The sequence below is a fragment of the Phyllobates terribilis genome, unplaced genomic scaffold (assembly GCF_046119375.1).
Source record: "Phyllobates terribilis strain yellow unplaced genomic scaffold, ASM4611937v1 Scaffold_5__5_contigs__length_657084704, whole genome shotgun sequence".
In the NCBI taxonomy this organism is placed as follows: domain Eukaryota; kingdom Metazoa; phylum Chordata; class Amphibia; order Anura; family Dendrobatidae; genus Phyllobates; species Phyllobates terribilis.
In genome coordinates this window covers 517,104,893-517,126,026 of record NW_027362765.1, presented here as the reverse complement: position 1 = coordinate 517,126,026, position 21,134 = coordinate 517,104,893, and the positions used below count along the sequence as shown (strand labels likewise).

General features: G+C 41.2%; 1 protein-coding gene across 1 annotated transcript in view; it reads left to right on the top strand.

Moving 5' to 3' along the window:
* The window catches only part of LOC141271313 (germ cell nuclear acidic protein-like), a 124,932-nt gene extending 104,092 nt beyond the window's left edge, over positions 1-20,840 (top strand). Inside the window, exons 5-13 of the mRNA XM_073681426.1 lie at positions 8,740-8,808; positions 10,436-10,508; positions 11,129-11,208; positions 17,894-17,939; positions 18,028-18,095; positions 18,957-19,002; positions 19,099-19,243; positions 19,646-19,775; positions 20,639-20,840. Coding sequence (XP_073537527.1) covers positions 8,740-8,808; positions 10,436-10,508; positions 11,129-11,208; positions 17,894-17,939; positions 18,028-18,095; positions 18,957-19,002; positions 19,099-19,243; positions 19,646-19,775; positions 20,639-20,808 — 827 coding nt within the window. The 3' untranslated portion in view covers positions 20,809-20,840. The remainder of the gene's footprint in view (positions 1-8,739; positions 8,809-10,435; positions 10,509-11,128; positions 11,209-17,893; positions 17,940-18,027; positions 18,096-18,956; positions 19,003-19,098; positions 19,244-19,645; positions 19,776-20,638) is intronic.
* Positions 20,841-21,134: the final 294 nt, after the last annotated feature.

The following is a 21,134-nucleotide window of genomic DNA, read 5'->3' as shown; positions in this document are numbered from 1 at the left end:
CCCCCTCTCTCCCATCTATCCATCCCTTCTTCCTTTTTTCCACACCCATTACTCCCCTTTATTTCCGTACACATTTTACATTGTGGATTCACATACATGTATTTACTCTTATCTAATGTAATGAAATCATGTCACTTTGAGTGGTATAAACATTGATCTATGTGTTCCCTTATTCACATTCACCCATCATTGCTTGTTTGGATATATAAATATTATATATATTCTTTTTCTTTCTTCACCTATTATCACACGCATTTATAAATGACACACTTTTTTATTACATTATATTATATATTTATTATATTTAATTACATTATTTTCCATTTCATATTTTTTTTTGTATTTGTCACTATAGATATTATCAAATATGTATCTTATCTATGCAATATTAATATCCTTTTGTCATAATATCACATGTTGTCTCTCCATTGTGCAGTATACAGTTAATACCATGCTCTTTTGCACCATCTTGTGGCCTTTTGTGAGTATTACTCTCCAACTATGCACGTTGTTGATTTCTCAACTATGAATGCTAGACTTCTTTTGCACATTGGCTCGTCAGGTGCCCGGCCGGCTCTCCTCTTCCTGTATCTTTCGAGCCCTTCGGCGCCGTAACCCAGTTTGTGTCACGGTCGGTCATGTGACGTGGGTCGCGGCACGCTCCCGGACTTCACCAGTGCACGCATGCGTCACTACACTCTGCGTCCCTCTCCAATTGGCTAGTGCTGCATTTTTATTCTCCCTCTTCCTGTGGTGTGTCGGGGTGGGCACATCTTAAGGCAGCTCCTGCTGTGAACCAAGTATGTACTAAAGTCATTTTTTCCCATCCATCCTGAGTGTACGCTGACTATTTGACCGTGCCATGTATGGGAATATATTTACCTTTTACCCCAATCTTGTATACTTGACCATTATTTAGTCACCATTCCCCCAGATATTCTCATTGCATCATCAATATTAGATATGTATTTTTATACATATTTGCTTATATATATTTCTGATGAGGGTTACATCTAATATACTATATTTGTGATTTTATACTAAGCAGTCAGCCTCCTTTACATTTTGCTATTTATATGTGTGATCTGCGCTGTCTTCCTATTTTTGTATGTCCACTGCACCTTTTTATTTCATCAATAAAGTTAATCTTTTATGACATTTATTTATGACTCGTTATATTGACTTAAGTATTATTTTCTTGTCCCTTATACCAGTTTTGTTACCAATTAGTCTGTTGGCGCTAATGTCTGAGATATAAGAACACACACTTATTATACAGGTAATTTCAGGTCTCCACATTACTTTCCTATAAAGCTTGCTGTGTGTATACACACATAGAGTTCTCCTGCTCCCTTGTCCCCTTTCCTTCTTTGGCCAGTGTTAGACTATTTTTACATCACATTTAGGCATCCATTTAATGTATACGCTGGGACATATAAGCTAACAGATACCTCTGATGGATGATGCACACTTTTAATGTTTATTTTACAACTCTAAAACTATAAATGTGTCATACAGCTCCTTCCCAACCAAATAATGCGAACAGCTGCGCTCCTCCCTCTGTGTATACACTGTGTAATGTGAATGTATTGTGCTCTGGGAACTGTATATGGGGCACAGAGAATGATACTTGCCACACGATGACCAGTAACGGATGATGTAATCCAGTAAATCCAGGAAAAATGAATAAAGGGGCAATGGGGGAGGGTACAAATGGGAAGAAATGTGGAAAATGACAAAACACTGCGCTTCTAAGGCTAAAAACTCTGCGGATGCTCCTTGTAGACAAGTCGCTGCGTCGCTCTCTCCCAACTGTCACCTGAGATACAAATGATAACATTACAGATGTCAGGAGTGACCAGTAACTGCCAATCACCTGCAGTCACATGACCTCCTCACTGCAGCCAGCACATTCCTCTTACATGGGAAACCTTCCAGTAAAGATTTAGCCGCGATTCACCAAGACCGGCCGTTCTCATGCCGGAATGTGCTGGTTTCTGGCCTTTAGTCTGAGATTTATTTTCTAAACACTCTGCCTGCACGAGCTCCTTGACAAAGACCCACACAGGGTCGAAACATTGTGTGTTTTGGGATGGTGGAATAAACACCTCTTTTGCAATTGAACACCCTGGCATGGACACTGTCTTTTACTTTTGTATGCATGAGCACCTGAGTCTTTTTTGGGACATTCAGTTTTATAGATACCACATAGTCCTCCATACAAGTATAATGTTCCCCATATAGTGTTCCATACAGTATTATGGGCACCACATAGTGCTCCATACAGTATTATGGGCACCACATAGTCCTCCATACAGTATAATGTTCCCCATATAGTGCTCCATACAGTATTATGGGCACCACATAGTGCTCCATGCAGTATAATGTTCCCCATATAGTGCTCCATACAGTATTATGGGCAACACATAGTCCTCCATACAGTATAATGGATTCCATATAGTCCTCCATACAGTATAATGGACTCCACATAGTCCTCCATACAGTATAATGTTCCTCATATAGTGCTCCATACAGTATTATGGGCACCACATAGTGCTCCATGCAGTATAATGTTCCCCATATAGTGCTCCACACAGTATTATGGGCACCACATAGTGCTCCATACAGTATAATGTTCCTCATATAATGCTCCCTGCAATATTATGGGCACCACAAAGTCTTCCATACAATATTATGGGCCCCACATAGTCCTGCATACAATATAATGTTCCCCATATAGTGATACATACAGTATTATGGGCAACACATAGTCCTCTGTACAGTAATATGGGCACCACATAGTCCTTGGTATAGTATAATGGGCCCCATATAGTGCTTCATACAGTTATGGGCCCCATATAGTCCTCCATACAGAATTATGGGCGCCATAAAGTCCTTCATATAGTTTTGTGGGCACCATATAGTCCTTCATAAAGTATAATTAGCCCCATCTAGTCCTCCATACAGTATTATGGGCACCATATAGTGCTGCATATAGTATTATGGGTCCCATATAGTCCTCCATACATATAAAATTAATAAACAAACACTCACCTCTCCCTAATCCTTCGCAGCTCCAGCCCCTGCACTGCTGAGCACAGAGGGTGCGCTGTAGTAATGTCATCATGCCTTCTATGCTGAGACGTCACAGAGCTCAGACTCAGAGGGGGAATGATGGGAGAGGGAACAACACCTGACGGCTCCCTTTCCCATCATTGCTTTCAACTGTATCGGCATTCATGATATGGATTTACACGGTCCATTAATTTTGGAAAAACCAAAAATGCTTTTTATTGTTTTTAATTGTTTTTTCTCTTTTTCAGCACCAAAACTCGCAATTTTTAAAAAAGTCACAGAAATGCGCCACATTGAACATTCCTCCAGAAATCTTTCTCCAGTTATGACTGGAGAGAAATGCCCAAAAGAATGTGATATTTGGTAAAAGTCACAATTCATGAATCTAAAACATCTGGATAAGCAAAGTTGTCAAGAAAATGAAAAAAGACTTGAAAAAGAAAGACAACTTAAAAAGTGACACAAAACATATAGCAAATAAGGCGCAAATACTAAAGCCACTAATAAGGAGCAAATGACTCCAGAAAAATGGAGAAATAGTAATGATGAATCAGGGCCTATGTGATTTCTGCCAAAGACAACGCTGTCAGGAGGGGGGCTTATTGGAGAAGGGTCCAGCAGTTATAGGCAGGGGCGTAACTACAATGGGTGCAGGGGTTGCAATCGCACCTGAGCTCTGGAGCCTAAAAGGCCCAAAATGTGCAAGTGCAAGTTCAGTGAAGGTCTCTGAGTGAGTGAAAGAAAGGCCAAGCCATGTGGATCAGTCAGATTGTTTGCAGAGGTAACAGTTCTTATCTAGTGAGAGAGCAGGCGGCAGGGAAGCTCTTAAAGGAGACATGAGAGGTTGAGCAGATAGATGGTTAATCTGCAGGATAATAGTGTTATGAAAGTGCCTGGCTGCTGTACAGAAAACACTTGGGAGAAAATGAACTTTAAAGGGAACCTGTCACTAGAAAAACACTATTAACCTGCAGATATGGGGTTAATCTACAGGATAATAGTGTTACTAACCTGCCCAGAGCGTGCTGCGAGGAGAAAATTAACTTTATTCTCCCCGGCAGCATTTGATTTCAGTCACGGGGGCGGTGTTGGCGCTGGTTCAATCATCAGAGCTGTAACCACACCCCCGGCACTGACTGACAGCTGGCCTAAATGCAAAGGGGGAGAGACAGCGGGAGTTTCAATGGAGTTCAGGTCCACATATAAAAGGATGGAGATCACATATACCAGGATGGGAGGGCCATATCCACCAGGATGGGAGGGCCATATATATCAGGATGGGGGAAACATAAATACCAGGTTGGGGGAGCACAGTGGCCTCCATAATCCTAAAATGGAAGAAGTTTGGGATCACCAGAAGTCTTTCTAGACCTTCAATGGGAAGAGGGTCATGTGACACATCAAACTTATTGAGAATTTCATAAGAAAAACAATGGTGTGCTAGGTTTTACGTAACTTTATTCTTTCATGAGTTTTTTACAAGTTTATGACCACTTATAAAATGTGTTCAAAGTGCTGCCCATCATGTTGGATTGTCAATGCAACCCTTTTCTCCCACTCTTGACACACTGATAGCAACACCGCAGAAGAAATGCTAGCACAAGCTCCCAGTATCCATTGTTTCAGATGCTCCACATCTCGTATCTTCACAGCATAGACAATTGCCTTCAGATGACCCCAAAGATAAAAATCTAAGGTGGTCAGATCGGGAGACCTTGGTGGCCATTCAACTGGCCCACGACAACCAATCCACTTTCCAGGAAACTGTTCATGTAGGAATGCTCAGACCTGACACCCATAATGTGGTGGTGCACCATCTTGTTGGAAAAACTCAGGGAACGTGCCATCTTCAGTGCATAAAGAGGGCAACACATCATCATGTAGCAATTTCAGATATCCAGTGGCATTAAGGTTTCCATTGATGAAGAATGGCCCCACTATCTTTGTACCCCATATACCACACCATACCATCAAGATACGAGATGTGAAACAACGGATACAGGAAGTCAGATTAATTTCTTGTGGATTTTCTGTGGAATTTAATCATAGTCCTATCTGAGGGTACCAAATGTAGAATCTGCTGAGTTTTGGGGTGCCAGTTAATATTAATTAACAAGAGCTATTGGATCTTTAAAATGGGATTTATTACAAATAAGATGTTTACAATAGCATGAATAAGGGAAACCTAACTGAAGGGCAAGGGTACAATGAAGTGGAAAAGGTAATAGGAGAGGGTGGTAGAAGATGGGCAATGTATGGGCTATGTCTGACTGTGTGACTGATATAAAGGTAGCACACCTAGTTTGCCATGCTTCCCACTTCCCATCTTCTACCACCTTTTCCTATTACTTTTTCCCTTTCATTGTACCTTTTCCCTTAGTTAGCTTTCTCTTATGTATGTTATTGTAAATATTCTATTTGTAATATATCCCATTTTAATGATCCAGTAGTTCTTGTTAATTAATAATAACTGGCACCCCAAAACTCAGCAGATTCTACAAATGTAATGACTGGGTCCATTACATGTGAAAATAATAATCATTATCGCCTGTTTGCTACAATTGATTACTCATACACCTGACTATAATCCTAGAAAGTCCCTGACTTTGTATAAGTGGTCCTAGAAAAATTTCTGCTATTTTGAAGGCCAAGGGTGGTCACGCACCAAATATTGATCTCATGTAGATTTATCTTTTGTTTATTCACTTTGCATTTTGTTAATTAATAAAAATAAACTATTAACACTTCTGTATGTGAAATCTATCTTACTTTGCAGCATTTCTTCCACACCACATTTTGCACAGCACTATATATATATTATAGGTGTCCTATGTGTGGCCATCTACAACACCTGGGTGATCAGGGATCAGCTCTAGGGGCCAAGTGACAAGATATTCCATAATATTAACCCCTTTACAGTCTGTGGCTGTCACCCCCTGTTCAGCGCGGGCTCCTGCGCTGAGCCCACACTGAACCTGGCACATGTCAGCTGATTATTACAGCTGACATGTGCCCACAACAGCTGCGGATGGAATCGCGATCCACCCGCGGCTGTTAACATGTTAATTGCCGCTGTCAATCTCTGACAGCGGCATTTAACATTGCCGCGCCGGAAGCGCGTCACTTACACCCCATCTATCGGTGACCCCGTCATGTGATCGCGGGTCACCGATGCGTGGGCATGACAACCCTGGGTCTGCAGCAGACCCCCGTGGTTGTCATTTGCTGATCGCTATGAGCGCCACCTAGTGGTCGGCGCTCATAGCACAGGAGCATTTCTGCTACATAGAGGTGATCTGCTCATCACCTCTATGTAGCAGAGGCAAAAGGACAGTTGCTGCTTCTATATAAAAGTTTAAATCACCCTTCTTTCGCCCCATTCAAAATAAAATAATAAAAAAAACCCCCACATATACATATTTGGTATCGCCACGTTCAGAATCGCCTGATCTATCAATATAAGAACAGAATTAGCCCTATTGGTAAACAGCGTAACGAGAAAAAAATTCTAAACGCCAGAATTACATTTTTTGGTCGCAGCAATATTGCAATAAAATGCAATAACGGGCGATCAAAACATCGGATCTACCCTAAAATGGTATGAATAAAAACTTCAGCTCGGCATGCAAAAAATAAGCCCTCACCCTGCTCCAGATCCCAAAAAATGGAGGCCCTACGGGTCTTGGAAAATGGCGCCTTTTTTTTTTTTTTTTTTTAAGCAAACTTTGGAATTTTTTTTCACCACTTAAATAAAAAAGAACCTATATATGTTTGGTGTCTACGACTTGTAATGACCTGGAGAATAAGAATGGAAGGTCAGTTTTAGCATTCAGTGAACGTGGTAAAAAAAATAAGAAAAAAACATCTTTGGTATTGCACTTTTTTTGCAATTTCTCCGCACTTGGAATTTTTTTCTTCCCGTACACGATATGGCAAAACCAGTAATATCGTTCAAAAGTAGAACTCGTCCCGCAAAAATTAAGACCTCGCACGGCCATATTGACCAAAAACTAAAAACGCTATGGCTCTGGGAACAAGGGGAGCAAAAAACGAAAATGCAAAAACGGAAAATCCCAGAGTTGCGAACGGGTTAATACAGTGTAGCCCAAAGGATCCACTCGGTGACAAGCACTAGGAGAAGAATGATGTACAGGTGGTAAATGATCAGCCCATGAATCAGACTGGTTACAGGATATGATTCCCCGATTGGGAAGAGAGACGGTTCCTGCCCCCAGCACCTCCCAGATGCAGCAAGTGAATATGCATAGCCAGCGACAAAGCTTCAAAAGTCTTTATTCTACAATCTGTTGGGGCATTTAGGATTATAGTAACACATTGGTGATGCCTGTCTCATGACTTATACCCTACTGGCGGCAGTTCAGGACGTATAAACCATATGACATGTTCCCTCTAAATATCATTGCTCCATCTACTGCTCCTTATTCAGACGACATCACTGATGACATCAGCACAGCTGGCAGTTCTGACGCTGTGTGACATCACTGATGACATCAGCACAGCTGGCAGTTCTGACGCTGTGTGACATCATAATGCTGCATTCAGTGTTCTGTGCGCTGAAGGACACTGGAGTCTTTTGAGGGTTTGATGTTGGAGAAAATGGATTTGCAGAGCGTTGCTCTAGTGCTGTTCACAATTATTCTCTATTGTGTAGAAGGGAGGCCTGTTGAAACACCAGAGGGTAAGAGACATTGATAAATGAGGATTATACGTTGTATTTTTTTTTTATATGTTCATCGGTTTGGGTTATAGAACACATGTATGTGATATTGTATTTTATCGTCATTCGCTTGAAAGTCATTGAACTGCAATACCAGACACGGCCCATGGGCAGGAGTGGTGCTGCAGTACAAAGAAATTAGCTATTATTCTATAATCTAATAATTCCCTTTATATAAAAAAAAATGTGAATGTCTGAAACCACCACTAAAGGGAGCTCACTGAATACTGACTACTATTGATTTGAGTGTATACAGGTTTGTAGTAGTTCCCATCTTCTCTAGTGGTGGCAGACAGAATTGTGACATTTACCTCTATGGCTATGCAGCCATGGTGAGCTCCGTATCAGAAAACTCAGCTCTGATCATTATAAAGATATATGAGGATATTAATCAGTGAGACATTTTGAACATATTTCGATCCTGAATATTATTTATGGGTGAACATTTACTCTCAGCTGATTATACAATGTATTTAATGTTTATATGGCTTTTCATAGAGGTAAATGGAGGTAGAATCCCACTGTACATATTAGATTCCGATATACTGGCCATCAGGCAGGTGGTGTCTCTGATGACATCAGCAGCGTTCAGCAGCCCCGCCCCTACACTATAGAGTTCTGATGTTGCGTGACATCACAACGCTGGGCCCAGTGTTCTATGTGTTGGGGCGCCAAATCTTTTGAGAGATAATTTTGGACAATATAGAAATGCAGAGACTTCTTCTATATTTTTGTTGATTTTCTCATCTCTAGCTGAGGAAGTTCCAATGATATAAGCAGGTAATGGACATTATCAGTGGGGACTCTGTGAGTTTCTAGAGTTCAGTTATAAAGAGTCTTCTATCCCCCTCATGTTACAGTATTGGGGTCACTTGCTGCTATCATGGGTTTTATGACTTCATTTTCCTTCTTTCTCTTATGAACAGCAGTTTCCCAGAGATCATTGGCTGCGATATTCCCCAGACTGAACTTGAGAATCAGCGACGATAATAACAGTGAGTAGTCAGTTTCTTCATCTCCTAATTCTACTCCCATCATCCTATACCAAGTCCTGCCTGCAGTTATATACAGTGGGTTCGGAAAGTATTCAGACCCCTTTAAATTTTTCACTCTTTGTTTCATTGCAGACTTTTGGTAAATTCTAAAAAGTAATTTTTTTTCTCATTAAAGTACACTGTGCACCCCATCTTGACTGAAAAAAACAGAAATGTAGAAATTTTTGCAAATTTATTAAAAAAGAAAAACTGAAATATCACATGGTCATAAGTATTCAGACCCTTTTCTCAGACACTCATATTTAAGTCACATGCTGTCCATTTCCTTGAGATGGTTCTACTCCTTCACTGGAGTCAAGTTGTGTGTAATTAAACTGATAGGACTTGATTTGGAAAGGCACACACATGTCTATATAAGACCTCACAGCTCACAGTGCATGTCAGACCAAATGAGAATCATGAGCTCAAAGGAACTGCCCAAGGAGCTCAGAGACAGAATTGTGGCAAGGCACAGATCTGGCCAAGGTTACAAAAGCATTTCTGCATTACTCAAGGTTCCTAAGAGCACAGTGGCCTCCATAATCCTTACATGGAAGAAGTTTGGGACCACCAGATGTCTTCCTAGACCTGGCCATCCAGCCAAACTGAGCAATCGTGGGAGAAAAGCCTTGGTGAGAGAGGTAAAGAAGAACCCCAAGATCACTGTGGCTGAGCTCCAGAGATGCAGTAGGGAGATTGGGGAAAGTTACACAAAGTCAACTATCACTGCAGCCCTCCACCAATTGAGCCTTTATGGCAGAGTGGCCTGACGGAAGCCTCTCCTCAGTGCAAGACATATGAAAGCCTGCATAGAGTTTGCTCAAAAACACATGAAGGACTCACAGACTATGAGAAATAAGATTCTCTGGTCTGATGAGATGAAGATAGAACTTGTTGGTGATAATTCTAAGCGGTATGTGTGGAGAAAACCAGGCACTGCTCATCACCTGCCCAATACAATCCCAACAGTGAAACATGGTGGTAGCAGCATCATGCTATGGGGGTGTTTTTCAGCTGCAAGGACCAGACAACTGGTTGCATGAAGGAAACATGAATTCGGCCAAGTACAGAGATATCCTGGATGAAAACCTCTTTCCGAGTGCTCTGGACCTCAGACTTGGCTGAAAGTTCACCTTCCAACAAGACAATGACCCTAAGCACACAGCTAAAATAACTAAGGAGTGGCTTCAGAACAACTCTGTGACCATTCTTGACTGTCCTAGCCAAATTCCTGACCTAAACCCAATTGAGCATCTCTGGAGAGACCTGAAAATGCCTGTCCACCAACGTTCACCATCCAACCTGACGGAACTGGAGAGGATCAAGACGGGGTGCAGAGTGTACTTTAATGAGAAAAAAAATGAACTTTTTAGAATTTACCAAATGGCTGCAATGAAACAAAGAGTGAGAAATTTAAAGGGGTCTGAATACTTTCCGTACCCACTGTGTGTGTGTATATATATATATATATATATATATATATATATATACTGTATATAATGTGATGCCCCTTATCCTGACAATATCTTCTAGAATATTCTGTCTGTGATAGTAATTAATAACCGGCATCTTGTTTCTTTATTACCAGTCATTCGTCGCTATGCCCAGCCCGTGTGTCTCATGATAATGTTTACCTTCTTGGTCGGGATCTGGATCTGCTGGTGAGTTTCCATATTCTTCTCTGCATATCACATTATTCTCTTTTCATATAAATGGGTTCATATAAATGGGTTCATATAAATGGGCAGCAGGGTGGCTCAGGGGTTAGCACTGTAGTCTTGCAGTGCTGGGGTCCTGGGTTCAAATCCCACCGAGGACAACAGCTACAAGGAGTTTGTATATCCTCCCTGAGTTTGTGTGGGTTTTCTCTGGCTAGTCTGGGTTTCCTCTTATATTCCAAAGACACAAGGAATATAGATTGTGAGCCCTAATGGGGACAGCGATGAGGAATTAAGCTGTAAAGCGCTGAGGAATCAATGGTGCTATATAAGTTAATAAAATAAATTAATAAAAATACACTCTACTGTCTGACCTACAGGGGGAGCAGTAACTACAGCATCCAGGCAATACTACAGGGCTGTGTGGGCTGTGATATAATCAGTAGCTGCCATTCTCTCGGTCCTGGTGCTGGGTTATGATGTAATATATACTAGGACTGGTATACTCTGTAACTTTATATCTTACCCTTTGTAGTGGGAGAAGGTGAAGGAGCATATTTTGGTTAGTAACTGAATATTATCTTCTGTATCAGTTTATATAAAGACATTTCTCTGTGTTACAGTTGCTTGTATGAGGTCCGGAGACGTCAGGGCATGCTAGAGGAGGCACACCTGATGGAGGTTGTCGTGGTCACGAGGCCAGGTAACTATTAATATAAAATATCGTAAAACCCGGGTACAGGCAGAGCCTATGTCACCCGTCATTACTGGTGACATTGGTGGTGTTTCTATTACCCTGGAAATCAGCAGAATGCTGCATTGAGAGCCTTATGTCTTCTATGAGCTGCAGTGTAATATTGTGGCCACATTGCATTACTCATTTTTATAGGGAAAGATTTTGTGGAATCTGCTGTCTACTGATTTCTAGAGATAATCGAATTATTTGAAATTAGAATTCTCCAGCTTCACCAAATTACCCCTCAAAATTGTACTCACTGCAAATAAATTAGCTGTGAGTTGCAATTCACAAAAGCCTCTGATTGCCCGGAAAATGCATGTATATCACTCGGAGGTTTCCTACTTTTGTATTGGACCTCTTTGAGCTCTTCAGCGCTAGCACAACTTTATTAATGTCCAAGTGACACACAATCACAATCTAAGAGGAACATTATCTGTGACACACAAACTTTAGTTTAAGGATTTTTGTTTAGTAGCAAAATTAGAACAGAGGGGTATTCAACTGCCCTCCTTGTGTCAATGTGTGGGGAAGAAAAAAAATGCTACTATTAAGGTGCTGTTACCATAGTACATCCCAGATCAATCAATTCAGTCACACTGACTCTGCAGGTCCAGCACCTCCCTAGCACTTGAATCTTTGGATTATTATTCATAGACTGAGACTACCACTCCCATTTTCAATGTGCTTCAGCACTGCAGTAGTGTACCACAATTAGATTAGGCATTTTTGTAGCTACAGTGAATGCAGCCTTTGCCCCCTGATGATGCTTCGTTTGAGTATCCCAGCATGTACTGGTGATACTCAAATGAATCGTAACCAGGCCGGAAATAGAAAAAAAATACATTAGTTGTTAGATAGTTTAGTTACGGAATGGTAGGGAATTTTTAAAACAAGCATATAAGAAAATAGCTTAAATTATGGGACTAAATTGATAGGGATTTAGTAACTAAATTAATTTGCCTCACCCCACCCCCAAAAAAATCTCATTGCAGATAATACTCTATAGTGTTTGACAGAGACTGGGAAATGCCTCCTGGGGACCATGAATATGATTAGGGCTTTCAGTGTCCACTCTGGTTTGGATATCAACTACAGTAAATGGGTTTTATTACCAATTTATTAAAACATTAGACATGCTTTGGGAGATTTACAGATTTTACTAGAAAAAGATAGCTTGGAAAATTCAGGGATAATTTTCACATTGGGGAAACAAGTATGGTATCACTTAACACTATATGGTTAATTAGGAAAGTAAGACATAAGATATTAGTATGGTTTAAGCTGCCATTATCTAATGCGGATAAAATAGTCCTGAATCTCCTGATTAAGATGATGGTCTTTCACTTCTAGTTCTATATATACTAAGTGTCTGCCTGGTATGAGTAAATGAAAGAATTTTGTAATTCTTAGAAACACCTTTAAATGACCTGATTTGAGGTTGAAAGAAAGTGACAATGTCTTCTGAAGTCTGAATGAGAAGGATGCTTCTCCGTCCATTTTTTCCACAGATATTTCTACCTGCTTAATCACGTGCGGTATGAAATGTGAACATAGTAGATGGACAATATTCTTGGAATTGTACTTTATGGATCTTTAAAGAAGATATTAACTATTAACACAGCAATTGAATGCACCCCTTTATGGGATAATGTCAATTTACATATTTGTATACCAATAACCCTGGGTTACATGTATAAATTCACCTTTAAGAGTAAGCTTAGTTGAGAAACGTATACAGTAAATATTATAGCTGCACCATGGCACAATATATATAAACACATAAGTAAGATCTTGCTCTATAAAATCATAAATTGATCCAATTAATCCATTGGGCCCCCTATCCTGTAATAATATCAACATCCTGGTCCCATACTTTAATAATGTGCCCAATCACGTAATGATGTCTCCTATACTGACCCCTTTCTTGTAATAATGTCCTCTGTCTTGGCCCCCATCTTGTAATAATTTCCTCTGTCTTGGCTACCATCCTGCAATAATGTCATCTGTCCTGCCACCCATTTTGTAATATTGTCCCCCTTCCTGGCGCCTATCCTGTAATAATGTCCCAACGTCCTGGCACCCATTCTGTAATTAAATCCCCCGTCCTGTAATAATGTTCTCCGCCTAGGCCCCAATGCTGTAATAACGTCCTCCATCCTGTTACCTATTCTGTAATGATTAGTGATGAGCGAGCAGGCTCGCTACTGCTCGGTGCTCGGTGGGAGCTCGGGTCCCTTCCCTGCATGTTTGCCGCTTTTTACAGAGCCAATCAACATGCAGGGATTGTCTGCCACACACTGCCGCAGCCATGTTTGTTGTGGCATTACAGTGATTGGCTGGCCGCACATAGTCATCAGGTCTATATCAGACCTGGCGCCGCCATGCTCATCACAGTCACTCCAGAATCAGACAGTGTAGGGAGAGCTGCTTCTGAGCAAGGGAGAGATTTGCTTGTTTCTAGTTAGTGTAGGTATATCAGACTATATTAGAGACACATATCCATCTCAACTAACAGTCCTTCTGAGGACTAATCCAGCTGCAGATATATCAGTGCTAGGCAGGCAGGGTATATAGAAGACTGCAGTGCACATAGCAAGAGGGTCCATTCCAGTTCTGTCTGCTGGTGTTTTTACAGATATTTGTAGAAATAGCCCCAGGTATCAGGGGCCAGGAATATTTTTTTTTTATCTTAATCCTGATTATTTGCTTAAAAAACAATCCAGAAAACACCGTTTTTCTGCGCCATTTGCTTGTTAGCACTGCAGAATACAGCCAGATCCTTTCCATATTACAGCGCTAAAAATACAGCTATTTAAAACTGTGGTTTGTCCGTCACACAGATCACATATAATTGGGCTGAAAATGTTGCCATTTCTGGCCTCCATTGAAATTTTGTTGCAGTGTATCAGCAAACTTATTGACACAAGATCGGCGCTGTTAAAAATAGTTACCTACAGGCCAGCTATTTAAAACTGTGGTTTGTACGTCACACGGATCACATATAAGTTCGCTAAAAATTCAGCCATTTGTAGTGAGCGTGGAACATATTGTCCTCCATTTAAAATGGGCAAGGTGCATGGCAAGGGACGAGGAACTGGACGTGATGGTGATGGTGCATGCAGAGACCGAGGCCGTGGGCAAGCTGAAATTGAAACACCAATATCTTCTCACTCGACCTTCCTGTCCCAATTAATAGGGGACCGCAGAACACCACTATTGAACACAGAGCAGTGTGAAAAGGTTATTGGTTGGATAGCAGATAATGCTTCCAGTCACTTAGCCATCACCACCACCACCCTGTCTTCCATTCGGTCAAGTCTCAGTAGCCGTGAGTCTGGACCGCATATTCCTCACCCTGATCCTCCTTCCTCCCACCATGCTGAGTGCCCAGAGACAACTGATCCCACACTTGGATACTCTGAAGAGCTGTTCACTTTCCCATTTATAGATTCGAGCCTCTCTCCTGGTCCACTTGAAGCGGGGCAAGAGGAGGTTGCATGTAGCGATGCCCAAATATTTGAGCAGCCACGGTCATACGAAGGCGACAGTGGGAAAGTGTCACAAGAGGTGGACGATGATGAGATACAATTGCCAGAAAGTTAGGAGAAGGACCAGGGTGCGGAAGTGGAAGACGAGGTGATCGATGATATAGTAACTGACCCAACCTGGCAGGAGGACACGCAGAGCGAGGACAGCAGCACACAGGGGGAGGGAGGAAGAACACCTCAACAGGCAGGAAGAAGCAGTGTGGTGCCGGCAGACAGAAGGCGGGCAACCATTCCCTGTAACACCAACATGACGGAAGTTGACAGTACAACTGTTAGGTCTTCCCGAGTCTAGTTGTTTTTTAAAGACTCTGCCGATAACCCCAAAAAGGCCATTTGCACCACCTGCCAGGCCAGCATCAGCAGGGGTAGCAAAACTACCAGCCTGACCACGACCAGCATGATCAGGCACATGGCAGCAAAGCACCCGACTTTGTGGGCCAAACCCCAGGGTCCAGGACCAGTGTCTGCGGGTGACATCACTGCTTCTTCCGCTGTTGTGCGTGCAAGCCAATCCCCTGTCCATAGTGCATGCAAAGATGCCTCCTGCCCTGCACCTGTCATTACACACTCTCAACTAGCACCATCAGCAAGCACGTCCTTGTCCCAGTGGAGCGTTCACTTGTCCATACCCCAGTCCTTGGAACGCAAGCGCAAATACGCAGCCGCGACTGTTTGCGCTCGAAATGTTGCCTTTTAGGCTCGTGGAATGAACTGGCTCTCTACATCTTGGAGGTTCTAGCCTGCCCTGCCGCTAGTGTTTTATCAGAGCGGGTTTTTAGTGCCGGCGGTGGAATTATAACTGATAAGCGCATTCGCCTGTCAACTGAAAATGCTGACAGGCTGACTCTAATAAAAATGAACAAGGGCTGGATTGGGCCAGACTTCTCAACACCACCGAATAATAGCAGAGTAACATAAACTCAAAATCCAGTATCTTTTTTTGGGAGGTGTATTCCCATGCACCTTTTCACACCCACACATGGGTATACGCTTCCTGATTTTGTCTATTTGCTCTTGTCCTCCTCCTTCTCCTCATCTTCCACCACCATATCACCAGGGTGACCGTGGTCCGTGATGCAACACCCACATCATTTTTTAAAGGGTGATTATGATGCCCATAAAAAAAAATGTTTATACAGTATGTTCATGTACACCCCCCAGGGGTAAATGTTTGTCAGTCCATACACTTAGTGCATGGGCATTACAAGTATAAGAGACCTACTTCCTAATAATGGGAATATTTTTTCATGAGGCCCTCTTTGTCTCTTCCAAGGGGCATTGGAGTGCCTCCCAATTTTTGGCAGCCATTGCATTCACTGCATATGCCAACACTATGGGAGACCCACTTCTTAATAATGGGAACATTGTTTTCAGGAGGCCCTCCTCTAAGTCTCTTCAAAGGGGTATTGGAGTGCGTCCAAATTTTCAAATCGATATTGGGGTGCGTCCAAATTTTGGGCAGCCCTGCCACTCACTGCATATGCAATAACAGTATAGGAGACCCACTCTTTAGTAATGGGAACAACAAAGCATAGCCAGCTGATGGCTCTCTAACATTAGTGAGGGCCGACTGCTGACCCTTTTAAGAATAGTAAAGGCCCCCTGATGACCCTATAGAAATAGGCTTTGTGACTTTCAGAGTCCCTCCTTCATAAATGAAACAGGATGTGTCTGGTCATGTCTCACACACCACATGGCCAGATAAGGTTGTAAAATGTTAAAATGTAATTTCACGGTGAATGCATTTGTCACTGTTGAAAGCAATGCAAAAGTGCAAAAACGCATCAAAAACGCTACGTGTGAACATAGCCCAAGGTGTGGAGGAGTATTTTTGTTTTTGGTTATTTATTTTGCCTTATATACAAGTCATTACCCTGGAAAGGATGTTCCTTAACATATTTCACAGGAAAATCCATTTTGGTTTCATTTTTGTATGTTTTATTGTGAGTCCGTAAAAGTGGAGTAATACCTCTGACAGCGTTGTTGACAGCAGTGACCTGGGAGTCAGAAATGCTTCCAGGGGTCTTCCTCATTCTGTTCCCATGTCATTTGAGCACTTTTCCCATAGATTTGGGCAATTTTTAGGCCCTTTGCAGACCGCCGGGGGGAGCCGCCTGAAAAATGCTTGAGTTTGCCATAGACTTACATTGGGCTCGTTGCTCGGGTCGAGCACCCGAGCATTCCAATTTGCTCGACCTGAGCATTTTAGTGCTCGCCCATCACTAGTAATGATGTCTCTCATCTTGGCCCCATCCTGTAATAATGTCTATCGTCTTGGCACCTATCCTGTAAAAATATCCCCTGTCCTGGTTTCTTCCTATAATAATGTCCCACGTACTGTCACCCATTTTGTAAATAACTTCTCCGTCCTGTATTAATGTTCTCCGTCTGGGCCCCTGTGTTGTAATAATGTGCCTAATCCTGGCCCCTTCCAGTATTAATGTCCCCCATCCTGGCCCCTTCGTGTAACAATGTCCCCTATCTTGGGGGTATTCTCCAACACATTAAAAAATAAACAAATGATTAATCTTACCTTACCCCACTCTTACAGCCAGCAGTGTCTCTTTCTGCTCTATAGCTAGCACTGGCTCATGGCAAGTGACCTCATGTGCCATCCGCGATGGGCATACCTCTGATTGACCGTCCGCCTGTAAAGATATTGTGGTGTAGGGAGCAGGCAGCTCTCTGTGGCACAATACTTTTTAACTGAATGTGCGTACTCAGACACAAATATATCTAAAATGCGTAGGCAGGCTCCCTGACTCCACAGGTCTGGTCGGGATCGCACCCTCTACAACTGAGATTTTACTCCCCTAGTAATGAATTAATATTCAATATTTCTTTTTAAAATTTGGTTAGGAATATTCATGCTATCGTTATTAGTTAAGAAAGAAATGGGATTTGGGAATTTCTTCTCATGTTGAGTCACATTGACTAAAGTTGTCCACAGTGCAGTTTGCTGTAGCTGAATGGAATAATTTTCCCCATGTACATATCAGGGTATAATGATTACTATATTTGCATTTGTTTATTTAACGTTGAGTCTCGGTCATTGTTATTACAATATTATAAAAACAGATTTATGTTTTTTGCTCCCACAGATCTGAAATTACTAACTTTGAATATCGATTCGGACAATACCACCAGGTAGGACATACATCTTCTCCATTACTAGAGACTTTATGGGGACTAATGATTAGTGATGGGCTGACATTTTGTTGCATTTATTTCACAGCTCCGATGACGACATCACTGTTAGTGGTAAAGAGAATTCTAATAGTGGAGAAACTTCCACAAATAAACGTAAGTAATAACTTCCAGATAAAATTCAGGTTTATGTTATTGTAGAAAGAACAATTCTTAGTTTTTTGTGATGGACAATTCCATATTGGCAGAACAAGTGACTGCCATGTTGACTTATGGTCACCGTTGTCTTTACAGAATTTCTTACAGCAGTGCAATAAATTTGCTTGGGTTTTGCTGTAAGTCTCATATACATCAATAGAGTATTATACAAGTGCTCCCACATCTCCATTAAAACCTATGGAAGCTACAATGGCAAAGCAAATAAGGTCATGGGACGTCTATTTTCATTTTAAATAGAGGACCCACGGGACAGATCTTTCCTTTTGATCTCCCATAAATAATTAATATGACAGTATTACCTGTGTTAGTGGTGTACAACATATTAAGTGACTTAACTTTTCATATCTAGTTGAAAATCATCAAATCTCTATTTATTTCCTGAAAACCATTGTTAGAATGGTTGAGATTGTTGAGGGTCCACACTCCAGCTACATAGGACATGTTCACTTCTAATCTTGTACTGAACACATACATCATATCATTAATAAGGACAGTTTAACTGTGCAGCAGGTGGAATAGGCAGGTGCTAAAACTCCGGGGTCCTGTTGTGTTTGGACCTCATTATAATGTGAGCTCCTGGTCCTAATGTTGGATCCTGTGGATCTCTGGTAGTCTGGTCAGTGGTGTATTCTGTTCTGGTTTGAATCTATATTTGTAGTCTTATTGACTCTCCGGACTCCATGTCTATAGACCCCTCTCTATTGTGGACCTGTACACTTACATTCCTTATCGGCAAAATCATCAGTTTTGAGCCTAAAACGTAGAAAAATCTTTTCACTCTTCCATATTTCTGAACAGATAATGAACCATCTGATACTGAGGAGAGCTCCGACACAGAGGAAAGGTGAGTTATGTTGTATATAAATATCTCTATACAAAACCATGAACTAGGTAAGAAATGTTTCCTGTGAATTTATAGATAATTCCTATTTTTTCCCAGTATGCCAATGTGCAAAATCCCTGGTTGTTTTCTGGAACACATCATATCACCCAGTTCCATCTACGTGAGAAACTTCCAAGCGAATAAAAAGGAGCTAGCGAAACGACTGTATCAGCTGTATAATAAAACCGTCTTTGGGAATCAGGTATGCTATCATCAGTATCTGGGTTATACATGACTTATCCATCATCTCCCTCCTCCCAAACTTATTTCCAAGAAAAGTGGTTTTAGCTTTCTGGAGTGCACCCCAACACCTTTGTCACTGTTCTGTAATTTAGTTATTGAAAATCTCAGGAAAGCCCCCTTCTTATATATGGATTGAGTGGAGACCTGACATGAGCTCCAACATGTATAGACAGAGATTCTTACATTTTAGCTTGATGTTCAAAGGATTTTTACATTTATAAATAAAAACATTTAGTTGACATATTATAAAATGTCCAAATGTCAACTAAATTAAGTATGTAAGTAAGGAGACCAGTAATGTAAATGAGCTTTGGGTACTTGGGAATTTACAGATTTAATGGAAATTGTTTCCTCTTTTTAGCTTCCTGACAAAATGAAAATTATATGGAATAAGACGCTGACCCCAATATCCGGTCAAACCTATAACTTGGAGATAAATAACCAACATTATTCCATTATAGAACTTTCTGAAAATGTCTTGGATTCTGCCGGTAAGTTTCACATTACTTATAATAATAATAATAATAATTATCCTGCAGCTTCATAAGATAAACATATATACATGGTAAAAAGCTGCTACTTGGGCTGTAATACATCTTATATGCTCATTGTACATACAATCATGAGAAGTACACCCTCTTTGAATTCTATAGATTTACATACCAGGATAAAATAAAAAAGCATTTGGTCCTTAGAATGTCTTAATATTAGGTAAATACAACCTCAAAAAAACAGCAACTCTTGATAAATAACATTGTGTCATTATGTATTTGACAAAAATGAGACCAACATGGAAAAGCAGTGTGTGAAAAAGTAAGTACACCTTTGCTGCTTTAATAAGAATCATCAAGGGAAGTAGCAACCATGCACTGCTAGTATTATGGACCTAAAGGAAACCTGTTAGGTCCAATAATGCTATTAGTTTGCAGATATAAGGTTAATGTTTAGGTTAATAGCATTATGAAGGTGCCCAGCCGCAATACTGAAAGTGCAGCACCCGGGAGAAAATGAACTTTACTTCATCTGAGCTGCCGGCTTTCAGTGATGCAGCTGAGCCCGGAGCAATTACAGTCACTGGTCATTGAAAGTGGCAACAGTAAGCACACCCCGGCACTGACTGACAGCCAGCTCCACAGTGCACAGTTCAGTGTGGCTCTCAGTCAGTGTTTTAACAGACACCGCTCTCAGTGCTCTAAGTGGCAACTGTAATTGCTCCAGGCACGCCTGTATTTCCCTTCTTTGAAGACCTTCTAATGACCACATATTTTTTTATTATGTCCTGATGTAAAAGAAAAAAATTAAAACAGTGCATACTTAGTTCATCTCATGCCTGTATAAATTATTTTCTTTTCAGAGCGATTACGATCCACACTTGCACACGAGATGTGCCATGCTGCCTGCTGGTTAATCGATGGTGTACTGAGAGACAAACATGGTCCTTTATGGCAGGCTTATGCAAAAAGCATCAATTCTATCCATCCTGAGCTGCCAGAGGTGAAGCGTTATCACAATTATACTTCATGATATAACTTCTACTGTCAATGTACTTTATATGATAACAGGTAAGTAAATTTGATGTTTCGATACCTCATGAAACGCAATCACTGTGGAATGACACCGGTGCGGCTCTGTTGGTATCATGCTTTTATATTTTACTACTATCAGAGTAGACTGACGTCTGGAAGCTGTAGGGGAATGGAATACAATCCATGGTACTAACCAACATTCATGCCAGTCTGTTAACAAATATTCCTTCTATCTTTGTAGATTCGGGCGTTTTAAAAAAATAGCCGATAATAACTGTTACTTCCGCCGCTGTGGAGGCCGATTACATCAACTGGCCATCACGT